This window comes from Panthera tigris, chromosome C1 (genome assembly GCF_018350195.1).
Source record: "Panthera tigris isolate Pti1 chromosome C1, P.tigris_Pti1_mat1.1, whole genome shotgun sequence".
Lineage (NCBI taxonomy): Eukaryota > Metazoa > Chordata > Mammalia > Carnivora > Felidae > Panthera > Panthera tigris.
In genome coordinates this window covers 146694647-146707421 of record NC_056667.1, presented here as the reverse complement: position 1 = coordinate 146707421, position 12775 = coordinate 146694647, and the positions used below count along the sequence as shown (strand labels likewise).

General features: G+C 37.7%; 1 protein-coding gene across 1 annotated transcript in view; it reads left to right on the top strand.

The window, feature by feature from the left end:
* The window catches only part of CCDC148 (coiled-coil domain containing 148), a 253617-nt gene that overhangs the window by 75934 nt on the left and 164908 nt on the right, over nt 1-12775 (top strand). The window contains exons 4-8 of the mRNA XM_042994492.1: nt 746-849; nt 9851-9933; nt 10401-10552; nt 12094-12189; nt 12268-12449. Coding sequence (XP_042850426.1) covers nt 746-849; nt 9851-9933; nt 10401-10552; nt 12094-12189; nt 12268-12449 — 617 coding nt within the window. The remainder of the gene's footprint in view (nt 1-745; nt 850-9850; nt 9934-10400; nt 10553-12093; nt 12190-12267; nt 12450-12775) is intronic.

The following is a 12775-nucleotide window of genomic DNA, read 5'->3' as shown; positions in this document are numbered from 1 at the left end:
GGGTTTCAATGCTACACGAGTTTTCAGTATTTCTTTGTCAACTTCTGTACCTTCAAATAAATACTTGCCTAAATTTTTAGAAGTATTTTACTAACATTTAAAAAACTTTATTTATGAAGGCATGGAGTTGAAAGACTAAAATTACATGTTCAAGGTCCTATTTCTAGTAGGTGCTGAAGCTGAGCCAAAAGCCAGGCCTCCTAACAACTTATCCAATGACTTTTCCCCATCCTATGCTGAAGGATCATGTAAAAGCCAATGTGAACACTAAGGTTCTATGTGATTCTGACATTTATGAGCTTTAGGATCTTGGCCACGTTTTTTAACCTCTCTGAACTTCAGTCCTCATGTGTCAGTGGGAATAGTGATGCCCATAGTGCCTGGCAGGGAAGATGTATCAAAAAGATGAGAAAATATATGGAAAGCTACTGAAAAATTTTCTGAGACTACATGAATTAAGGTGTTATTTGTTGTATGTATGGAAAATATAATTACCTATCTTTTCATAGATACTTTAAAAACAATTTTTAAATTGGCCAGTATTCCAAACCAGTTTCTCTTTCACCTCCCTGGTTTTTGTTTAATGAATTATTTATTTTAAGGTGGACCCTGTATCAGAAGTTGCACTAATAGGACTGAACAGAGATAAATATGTAACTTAGAAATTACAAATTAAACAATTTCATTGTGGAAAACACATTCAGAAAACATTGGAATTGCTCCTCTTTTGTTCCTCTAAATCTAGATCCGAAAAGCAGTGCAGACTTCAAAAGCATCTAAAGAGCAGACACTAATAAAACAACACAAGCAAGTGTGGTGGCAGGAACACCAAAGGCTAAATGACGTCAGGTAAGAATCGAGGGAAATCTCTATAAGAGTATTTAAGACTCGCTAAGAGTTGTACTTACTTAGACGTTCTATAACGTTCCGTGTTAATGAAGCCATTAAACTAAAAATATAAAGTTATGCTTTGTGAGTCAAATTGAAATTCTTTCATTTCCTCAATTTAATTTGGAATCCAGCAAATATGTTAATATGGCTTTTGCTTTGCTTTGGAAGAAAAGATAATCTTCTATATCTGCTGATCACTTAACTCTTCTACACTCCCTTTCATACTTGTAATTACTCATTTTACTCTTAGCATATTGAATTATAATGTCTTATTTACATGTTTGCTTTCCCTGTGAAGTGGCAAACAAGGGCAAACATACCATCAGCTTCATCTTTTCCTTGTAGGATTTGGAGGAGATCTTTGACTGCTTTCAATGAATGAATGAATGAATGAATGAACTCAGGGATTCAAGTTGTTGACTGATTTCTAGATGTAACTGCATTATGACTAAGTCAATTTGCATTTTTGACTTTTGTCATTATTTCCAGCTCTCATTTCAAGGTGAAGTAACAAAATAATGATTCTATACTTGTTCTTAAATGTAATCTTTGAAAAATAAATTTCTTTTCAAAGGGCAGGGCAAAAGGAGAAGGCAGATGTGTTTTCCCTCCATTTGAGACAATATACTAGTTTTAAGGTATACTTTAAAAATGTATATTTTAATCGGATATTGTATATCACAATAGATTATTTTTGTAGTTTACTCAAATTCAAATTTCTAAAGGTCATTAACTTTACTTTTTTTTTTTACCTGTTAGAAATATTAATTAGAATAGAACTGAATTGCCAAATGGTTTTTGAGCAAATTGACATTTTTAGCCCTATCAAGTCTTTCAATTCACCATTTATTTTAGTCTATTTAGTGTCTTTCAATAGATATAGAGATCTTGCATATCTTTTATAGGTTTATTTCTAAATACTTTATTTTTATGCTATTGTAAAAAGATATTTATTTATTTATTTATTTATTTATTTATTTATTTAACATCCAAGTTAGTTAGCATACAGTGCAACAATGATTTCAGGAGTAGATTCCTTAATGCCCCTCATTCATTTAGCCCATCTCCCCTCCCACAACCCTTCCAGTAACCCTCTGTTTGTTCTCCATATTTAAGAGTCTCTTATGTTTTGTTTACCCCCCTGTTTTTATATTATTTTTGCTTCCCTTCTCTTGTATTCATCTGTTTTGATCTTAAATGCCTCATATGAGTGAAGTCATATGATATTTGTCTTTCTCTGACTGACTAATTTCGCTTAGCATAATACCCTTCAGTTCTATCCACATAGTTGCAAATGGCAAGATTTCATTGTTTTTGATTGCTGAGTAATACTCCATTGTGTATATATACCACATCTTCTTTATCTATTCATCCATCAATGGACATTTGGGCTCTTTCCATACTTTGGCTATTGTCAATAGTACTGCTATAAACATTGGGGTACATGTGGCCCTTTGAAACAGCACACCTGTATGCCTTGGATAAGTACCTACTAGTGCAATTGCTGGGTCATAGGGTAGTTCTATTTTTAATTTTTTGAGGAACCTCCATATTGTTTTCCAGAGTGGCTTCACCAATTTGCATTCCCACCAGCAGTGCAAAAGAGATCCTCTTTCTCCGCATCCTCACCAATGTCTGTTGTTGCCTGAGTTGCTAATGTTAGCCATTCTGACAGGTGTAAGGTGGTATCTCATTGTAGTTTTCACTTGTATTTCCCTGATGATGAGTCATGTTGAGCATTTTTTCATGTGTAGGTTGGCCATCTGGATGTCTTCTTCGGAGAGGTGTCTATTCATGTCTTTTGCCCATTTCTTCCCTGGATTATTTGTTTTTTTGGGTGTTGAGTTTGATAAGTTCTTTATAGATTTTGGATACTAACCCTTTATCTGATATGTGATTTGCCAATATCTTCTCCCATTCTGTCGGTTGCCTTTTAGTTTTGGTGATTGTTTCCTTCGCTGTGCAGAAGCTTTTTATTTTGATGAGGTCCCAATAGTTCATTTTTGTTTTTGTTTCCCTTGCCTCCAGAGACGTGTTGAGTAAGAAGTTTCTATGGCCGAGGTCAAAGAGGTTTTTCCTGCTTCTCCTCGAGGATTTTGATGGCTTCCTGTCTTATGTTTAGGTCTTTCACCCATTTTGAGTTTATTTTTGTGTATGGTGTAAGAAAGTGGTCCAGGTTCATTCTTCTGCATGTTGCTGTCCAGTTTTCCCAGCACCACTTGCTGAAGAGACTGTCTTTATTCCACTGGATATTCTTTCCTGCTTTGCCAAAGATTAGTTGGCCATATGTTTGTGGGTCCATTTCTGGGTTCTCTATTCTGTTCTGTTGATCTGAGAGTCTGCTCTTGTGCCAGTACCATACTGTCTTGATAATTACAGCTTTGTTATACAGCTTGGAGTCCGGGAGTGTGATGCCAACAGCTTTGGTTTTATTTTTCAAGCTTGCTTTGGCTATTTGGGGTCTTTTCTGGTTCCATACAAATTTTAGGATTGTTTGTTGTAGCTCTGTGAAGAATGCTGTTGTTATTTTGATAGGGATTGCATTGAATATGTAGATTGCTTTGGGTAGTATTGATATTTTAACAATGTTTGCTCTTCCAATCCAGGAGCATGGAATATTTTTTTTCATTTTTTTCAATTTCTTTCATAAGCTTTCTATAGTTTTCAGTGTATAGTTTTTTCACCTCTTTGTTTAGGTTGATTCCTAGCTATTTTATGGCTTTTGGAGCAATTGTAAATGGGATCGATTCCTTGATTTCTCTTTCTGTTGCTTCATTGTTGGTGTATGAGAATGCAACCAATTTTGTGCATTGATTTTATATACTGCAACTTTGCTGAATTCATGGATCAGTTCTAGCAGCTTTTTGGTGGAATCTTGGGTTTTCCATATAGAATATCATGTCATCTGCAAAGAGTGAAATTTGACTTCTTCCTGGCTGATTTGGATGCCTTTTATTCCTTTGTGTTGTCTAATTGCTGAGGCTAAGACTTCCAATACTATGTTGAATAACAGTGGTAAGAGTGGACATCCCCCCTGTCTTGTTCCTGACCTTAGGGGGAAAGCTCTCAGTTTTTCCCCATTGAGGATGATATTAGCAGTGGATCTTTTATATATGGCTTTTATGATTTTGAGGTATGATCCTTCTATCCCTACTTTCTTGAGGGTTGTTATCAAGAAAGGATGCTGTATTTTGTCAAATGCTTTCTCTGCATCTATTGAGAGGATCATGTGGTTCTTGTCGTTTCTTTTATTGATGTGATGTATAACATGGATTGTTTTGTGGATATTGAACCAGCCCTGCATCCTAGGCATAAATCCCACTTGGTCATGGTGAATAATTTTTTTAATGTATTGTTGGATCTGGTTGGCTAGTATCTTGTTGAGGATTTTTGCATCCATGTTCATCAGGAAAATTGGGCTATGCATCCTTTTTAGTAGGGTCTTTGTCTGGTTTTGGAATCAAGATAATGCTGGCTTCATGGAAAGAGTTTGGAAGTTTTCTTTCCATTTCTATTTTTTGGAACAGCTTCAAGAGAATAGGTGTTAACTTTTCTCTAAATGTTTGGTAGAATTCCCCTGTAAAGCAATCTGGCCCTGGACTCTTGTTGTTTGGGAGATTTTTGATTACTAATTCAATTTCTTTACTGGCTATAGATCTGTTCAAATTTTTTATTTCTTCCTGTTTCAGTTTTGGTAGTTTACATGTTTCTAGGAATTTTTCCATTTCTTCCAGATTGCCCATTTTATTGGCGTATAATTGCTCATAACATTCTCTTATTATTGTTTGTATTTCTGCAGTGTTGATTGTGATCTCTCCTCTTTCATTCTTTTTCTTTTTAATGTTTATTTATTTTTGAGAGAGAGACAGAGTGCAAGTCAGGGAGGGGCAGGTAGAGAAGGAGACACAGAATCTGAAGCAGGCTCCAGGCTCTGAGCTGTCAGCACAGAAGCTGATGTGGGACTCGAACCCACGAACTGTGAGATCATGACCTGAGCTGAAGTCGGACACAACCCACTGAGCCACCCAGGCGCCCCTCTCCTCTTTCTTTCTTGATTTTATATATTTGGGTCCTTGCCTTTTTCTTTTTGATCAAACTGGCTAGGGGTTTATCAATTTTGTTAATTCTTTCAGAGAACCAGCTCCTGGTTTCATTGATCTGTTCTACTGTTTTTTTGGTTTCGATAGCACTGATTTATGCTCTAATCTTTATTATTCCCTGTCTTCTGCTGGTTTTGGGTTTTATTTGATTTTCTTTTTCCAGCTCATTGAGATGTAAGGTTAAGTTGTATATCTGAGAACTTCCTTCTTTAGGAAGGCCTGGATTACTATATACTTCCCTCTTATGACCACCTTTTCTGTGACAGTTTTTATTTTATTTTATTTTTTTAATTTTTAGTTTTTTAATGTGAAATTTATTGTCAAATTGGTTTTCTTACAACACCCAGTGTTCATCCCAACAGGTGCCCTTCTCAATGCCTATCACCCACCCTCCCACCCCCCATCAACCATCAGTTTATTGTCAGTTTTTTTTAAATTTTTTTAAAAAATGTTTATTTTTGAGAGAGACAGAGGCAGAATGTGAGTGGGTTAGGAGCAGACAGAGAGGGAGACACAGAATCCGAAGTGGGATTCCAGGCTCTGAGCTGTCAGCACAGAGCCTGATGCAGGGCTTGAACTCATGAGCTGTGAGATCATGACCTGAGCCAAAGTTGGATGCTCAACGGACTGAGCCACCCAGGTGCCCCAGTGTATTCTCAGTTTTTAAGAGTCTCTTATGGTTTGGCTCCCTCCCTCTCAAATTTTTTTCCCTTCTCCTCCCCCATGGTCTTCTGTTAAGATTCTCAGGATCCACCTAAGAGTAAAACATATGGTATCTGTCTTTCTCTGTATGACTTATTTCACTTAGCATAACACTCTCCAGTTCCATCCACGTTGCTACAAAAGGCCACATTTCATTCTTTCTCATTGCCAAGTATATTCCATTGTGTCTATAAACCACAATTTCTTTATCCATTCATCAGTTGATGGACATTTAGGCTCTTTCCATAATTTGGCTACTGGTGAAAGTGCTGCTATAAACATTGGGGTACAAGTGCCCCTATGCATCAGCATTCCTGTATCCCTTGGGTAAATTCCTAGAAGTGCTATTGCTGAGACATAAGGTAGTTGTATTTTTAATTTTTTGAGGAACCTCCACATTGTTTTCCAGAGTGGCTGCACCAGTTTGCATTCCCACCAACAGTGCAAGAGGGTTCCCATTTCTCCACGTCCTCTCCCGCATCTATAGTCTCCTGATTTGTTCATTGTAGCCATTCTAACTGGCATGCGGTGGTATCTCAGTGTGGTTTTGATTTGTATTTCCCTGATGAGGAATGACATTGAGTATCTTTTCATGTGCCTATTGGCCATCATGTCTTCTTTAGAGAGACAGTTTTTATTTTAAACTTTATTTATTTTGAGAGAGACAGAGAGCACACGCATGAGCTAGGGAGGGGCAGAGAGAGGGAGAATCTCAATCAGGCTCCGCATGGTCAGGATGGAGCCTGATGTGGGGTTTGAACTCACAAACCCATGAGATCCCAACCTGAGCAGGAATCGAGAGTCAGATGCTTAACTTACTGAAGCGCCCAAGCAGCCCTATAATTTTTATTTTAACAAGAATTGTTGAATCATAAAATTTTCAGGGTTTATTTGTACACCTTACTACTTTCACTACACAGGGATGTTTTATAACCAAATCTCTGTTAGGAATACAGATCTCTGTATTCCTAACAGAGTGCTCACACTTTTAGTTTTATAACATTTTTTAAATATCACCTTTTTACAGAGGATATCACGAGGTTTTACCAACAACAATTAAATGTTGTCTGTAAATGCATCTTTAAAGATAAAATTAACACCAGCATTCACACTGTATGACTCAGAGCATCAGAGAACTCTCTAAGCCCAGCTCCTGAGTTCATTCTCTAGCCATTGGTTGTGTGACTCCCTTTGTTGTCTCTGTGGTTTGCTCATTTGGGATAGACTCTTTCAACTGAGAAGTGGATGCAATAGCTGATTCTAAGGAACCAAGCTTTCTGACCTGCTGATTTTCTGCAGGTCTCCTGGCTATTAATTCCATTATTGGAACTTTAACGTATTCTCTTGCTCTGTCTTTCGTGATCCACGTCCCTTTGCTAATTGTTTGCTTAAATGGCTTCTGACTACCATTCTTGGACCTGTAGTTTGCTTGTTCTACCAAAACTGGTAATTAAGTGGCTAGCCTAGTCATCTCAGGAAGCTCTGGGAATGTTTGATGTTCTGAGGAGACAGATTCTACATCTATAACTTTGGCACCCCCTGGAAGGATGAGGACCTATATGACAGTGGACTCCTGAGAGTTCAAGAACACCCTTCACCAGGCTGGTTTACCTTAGAGGTGGTTACATTGCAACTGGGCAGATCTAGGAAGTAGATTAACATATCATCTAGGCAAATGATCACACAAGAACTCAAGAGGCTTTTTTGTAGTACCATCATATTTATTGGAAACAGAAGATAGCCCATACAGCATTGGGAGGTACTTAAATTGGCATACATGGGCACAGAAAGTTGCCTTATATTTGTTCCCTCTTCAGATGGGAGGAGGTTGTAATCTGCACAGAGTTCCAACTTGAAGAACCCGGGGGCCTAGTCTAGCATGTCATTGATGAACAGGGCAGGGTTCTCTTCTCCAGAGTTACCATTTTTAATGCTCTTGAGTTGCACCGCAATCTTTATATTTCCTAAATCATATTCTGCAAAACAAATATTCTGCAAGTTACTCCATGGAGAATAATGAATTTCATGTTCCTATAAATTAGAAAATACATTTCCTACCGTTTTTGTATAACCTCATTGTATTTTAGTGTAATCAAGTTTTTGAGAAATCCTTCACTGTAGAAACATATCTGATTTTATTTACTATTTCCCATCCCCCTCCCTCCCTATGGCATCTCATTGACATTACTGTTTTATAGAACACAATTCAGGAAATGTTAGCCTTCATTCACAAGCTAGTTTCAGATTGTCATAGTTCTAGAAGGCATAAAAAATGCTTTTGGATTTTGTTGGGCCATCAGGACAATCAGCAAAAAGGCTGGTCTTGGCAGATGGGTAGGGTTGTTAATCTAGGAAGCTAGGATGGAACTTACCAGAATTATTACATGCAAGTAGCAGGTTGGTCTCCTGTGTGAACAAAGCCACTTCTCCTGTCGGCTTATATGTTTTACTATGACTTTCTGGATGCTGAAATATAGGTAGGAGAGCTAGAAGGTTGATAAGTACTATGTTTTTGTTTATACAAATCCACTATGAAATAATTTCTGGTTTTAGAGCTTAGGTTTTGCACCCATTCTCCATGTAACAGTTTCAAATGTAATCTTAAAAATGCTTCTGGCAAAAACTACATAAAGAGTAGACAGCGAAGTGTCATCTACAATAGCACCCCCCCCACCTTATACATGCAAATAAAGTCTCTGTCCCATGTAAGTGAGCTGGTTTAGAAGATGATGCCACATATATAAAATAGAATACCATGCAGCCATTAAAATAAAGGATGATTATGAGAATTATTTAGAAATATCTTAAATGTTATTGAAAAACCCCAATATAAGATGATGAATATTACCATTAATTACCAATTAATTCATAATTATAGTTATTTAACATACATATGCCTGTGGACAAGGGCTAGAAACTTATATGCAAAAATAAAAATAATAATTGTAGTAAAGTGTTATAATTGTTGATAATTTATTATTTTATACCATTTCCAATATTATATTTTAACAATCACAACAAATCAAAACTCTTTTCTATGATTTCGTTAAATCTGCCGTAAGCAAGGGATAGACTACAATGTTTTCAGATGTCCAGTTTAAGCTGGTTATGGTTGTACTCTAAAAATGACTATATTGAAATAAAATAAAAATCATTAAGATTTATTGCTTTTATTAGTCTATAAAAACAAAACATACCTTTACTCTCATTTCTCTAGTTCAGGACCTCATCATCTCTTAACTTTTGGAATAACTACCTTGTTGGTCCAGGTTAACTTGATCCTCTCCTTTTCATTTTCTGTTTTTATTTGACTACCCCTCCTTCCAACTCATCCTCTGTTTTGCTACATGGGAATCTTTCTTTCTTCTTCTTCTTCTTCTTTTTTTAATGCTCATTCATTTTCCGAGAGAGAGACTGAGCACAAATTGGGGAGGGGCAGAGAGGGAGACACAGAATCTAAAGCAGGCTCCAGGTCTGAGCTGTCAGCACAGAGCCCCATGTGGGGCTTGAACCCATGAGTCATGAGACCATGACCTGAGCTGAAGTCGGAGGCTTAACCTACTGAGCCACCCAGGTTCCCCTGCCTGGGAATCTTTCTGAAACACAGATCTGCTGGGCAGGTGAGATCAGCTTAATATCCCTCAGTGGCTTCCTAGTGCCCTAAGCTCTTTCCACAGGAAGCATTGCCAGGATATGCCAGGCACTTGCCTTTGCTCACGCTGTTACTTCTGCCTGAAGTGTTCATCTGTGCTTCTTCCTGTGTCAGTGTCTGGCAAGTGTCCAATCCATATTAGGAATTTAGTATATGGTATGAATACATGAATAGGTGAATAGGACCACATTAGATTAAATTTCTAGGGGCGCCTGGGTGGCTCAGTCGGTTAAGCGTCCGACTTCGGCTCAGGTCATGATCTCATGGTCCGTGAGTTTGAGCCCCGCGTCAGGCTCTGTGTTGACAGCTTAGAGCCTGGAACCTGCTTCAGATTCTGTGTTTCCCTCTCTCTCTGACCTTCCCCCGTTCATGCTCTGTCTCTCTCTGTCTCAAAAATAAATAAACATTAAAAAAAATAGATTAAATTTCTATTTTTAGATATTTTTAAACCCATGTATGTTTATGATTATTTTTAAAAAGCTGATAGAGATAATGTCTATTTCAGGTATAAAATGGAATCTGAAATAAAATCCTTTCTCAATGAAGAGAACATTGGAAATGAATGTCTTACTGACCTTACAAATTTTGGTGAGGTTTTTTGTTTTTTGTTTTTATCCTATATTTAAAGGGGAGTTTTGTTTTGAAGATGAAAGTGGGCCACTCACTTTATGTTTTCTTACTATTAACTGCCATTTTTTTTTCCTAAAGGAATCCAAAGCTAAATCTGCACTCTTAATGTCCTGTTCTTGAAGAAATTTAGAATAGTAATATATTACCTGGGGGCGCCTGGGGGGCTTAGTTGATTAAGTTGCTGAATCTTGGTTTAGGTTCAGGCTATGATCACGCACACACCATTTGTGAGTTTGAGCCCCTTGTCAGCTCTGCTCTGACAGTTCAGAGCCTGCTTGGGAGTTTTTCTCTCTCCTTTCCCTCTGCTCCTCCTCAGCTTTTGCATGTGTGCGTGTGCACGTACACACACACACATACTCAAAGTAAATAAATAAACTTAAAAAAATAATAAAGTGTTACCTGGATTTAATTTTGTTTCTCCATAGAACAAGAGTTATCAGAACAATGGTGCGTGTATCTTAAAAATGTGATAAATCCTATTCAGCAGTTGAGAGCAGATCTGAAATACAGACAGCATCACATTTCCAAGCATTCATACTCACATACTGAGTTTAACTCAGTGAAAGTACTGGAAGAGGTCAGTATATTACCTTTACTTTTAATAATGTAATACCTCATTTTTATCCCGACTAGAACAGTTTGACATAAGAAACAAACATGTGTCTTGTATTTAAATAGAAGGTATAGCAAATTCTGTCTCTTCAGTATCTTAAACATATCCCTGAATCTGTCCAAGCATGCTTATTTCTCACCTGAAAAGTTATGATGGCCTCATGACTAGTCTCCCTGCACTCATTCTTGCCCCTCCTTACAGTGCCTTTTGGGATTCTACCTTCAGTGCGGTGGGGTCCAGTCATCCCCCTGGTAGCTCCCTGCAGAGCTCCTGCTGGCCCACAATTCCTCACTGTACATCCAGCCCCCTTTTTCAACCTCATCTCCTACCTGGCACTTCCCCCTTTCTCCTAGACTTTGTCACACTGAGGCTGGCCTCCTGTCTGTTCCTCATACATACCAGACTCCTCATCTCAAGGCCTTTGCATCGTCTGTTTTCTCTGTCCCACTGTTGGCACTTTTTGTCACTTAGGTCTTAGTTTAAATGTTCTCTCCTCTGAGAAGCCTTTCCTGATCACCCATAGGAGAGAAGCTACAGTAATTCTCTATTATCTCACACTGTTTTTTAATTTTTTTAAAAAATTTATATATTTTTGAGAGAGAGAAAGAGAGAAAGAGAACAGGGGAGGGGCAGAAAGAGAAGGAGACACAGAATCTGAAGCAGGCTTCAGGCTCTGAGCTGTCAGCACAGAGCCTGACGTGAGGATTGAACTCCTGAGCTGTGAGATCATAACCTGAGTCGAAGTCACTTAACCAACTGAGCTACCCAGGCGTCCCTACCTCACCCTGTTTTTACATCACCTACCTCCTTTTGATAATTTTCTTATCTATTTTTTTATGAGTGTACTGACTGCCTCCCCTGACTAGACCATAAGCTCCATGATCATAGTTGCACTAGATATAAACTTTTAGGTGATTTTTCTTACTATTTTTCAGTTATTCTGTAGTGTTGTTATATTGATTTTATAAATAATATATTTAAAATAATTTTAAAAAAATTTAATGTTTTATTTTTATTTTTGAGAGAGAGAGAGAGTGAGTGAGCAAGCAGGGGAAGGGCAGAGAGAGACGGAGACACAGAATCTGAAGCAGGTTCTAGGCTCTGAGCTGTCAGCACACAGCCTGACACAGGGCTTGAACCCATGAACTGCAAGATCATGACCTGAGCAGAAGTTGGACGCTCGACCAACTAAGCCACCCAGATGCCCCAATAATATATTTTTTAAAAAGGTATTAAAAACCCCATGTCCAGCTGGGGACTGGAGGCAGGGATGCTAGCGGAAGAAAGGGTGATTGAGCCAGAAATAGTCTGGTAAGCTCTCTGCCTTACCACAAACAAAATCCAAATGAGGGTATAGAGTGTCTATGACCCCACCATACTCCTAGCTCCATTTTTAGGATCGATGTCTGAAAGCCCCCTTCTGGTAAGCACTGCCTGGCTATGGCATCTCTTAAACCCTCTTCCACAGGTTCTCAAAGGGACTTTCTTTTATCTATATGTTACAGGTTGACTTTGTGAAGACACAATTGAAAGCTGTCTTTGAAAGACTTAGCCTGGAGCAACAGAAAATAGAAAACTATCTTTCAGACTGGAGTATGAAAGTAAGTGTGATGCATATAGTAATTTGTTTATCAATTTGTCATTTATGTTAAATAAAACAATCGTAAACTGTTTTTCAGATACTAGATCATTCTTCAGAAGAAAGATGTAACCAGCTTAGTGAAGTGCCCATGGAATTAGAAACCTTGGAATGCCCATACCCTGATTTAAAATCTTCAGTTCTTAATGAGTTCTATAACTTTACAGAGAAATATCAAAAGAAACTTCAAGATGTTGATCTGCAGTTAGAAGACATAGCCAGGTGATAAGATAAAGCTACTTGAATTGTGTCGGTTTTTGCCACTCAATTTTTCTGTTGAAGGCTGCTATACTTCTGCTTTACTGTTTTCATAATTACTATGTGGTTGAAATGTAGTCAATCAATAAGTTTTTAGATTGACTATTTGTTGAATGAGGGTTCTCTTTCCTCTAAAGTAATTTCCCCAAACAATGGTTGTAAAAATTTTATAAGCTTGAAACATGATGAAAATACTCACCTCATTGAGCTCTTTACTACATAGTTAAGAAACAGTTTTGAAGCATGAATTTTTAGTAACTATGAATTTTGATTTTAAGACGTGAAGCTCT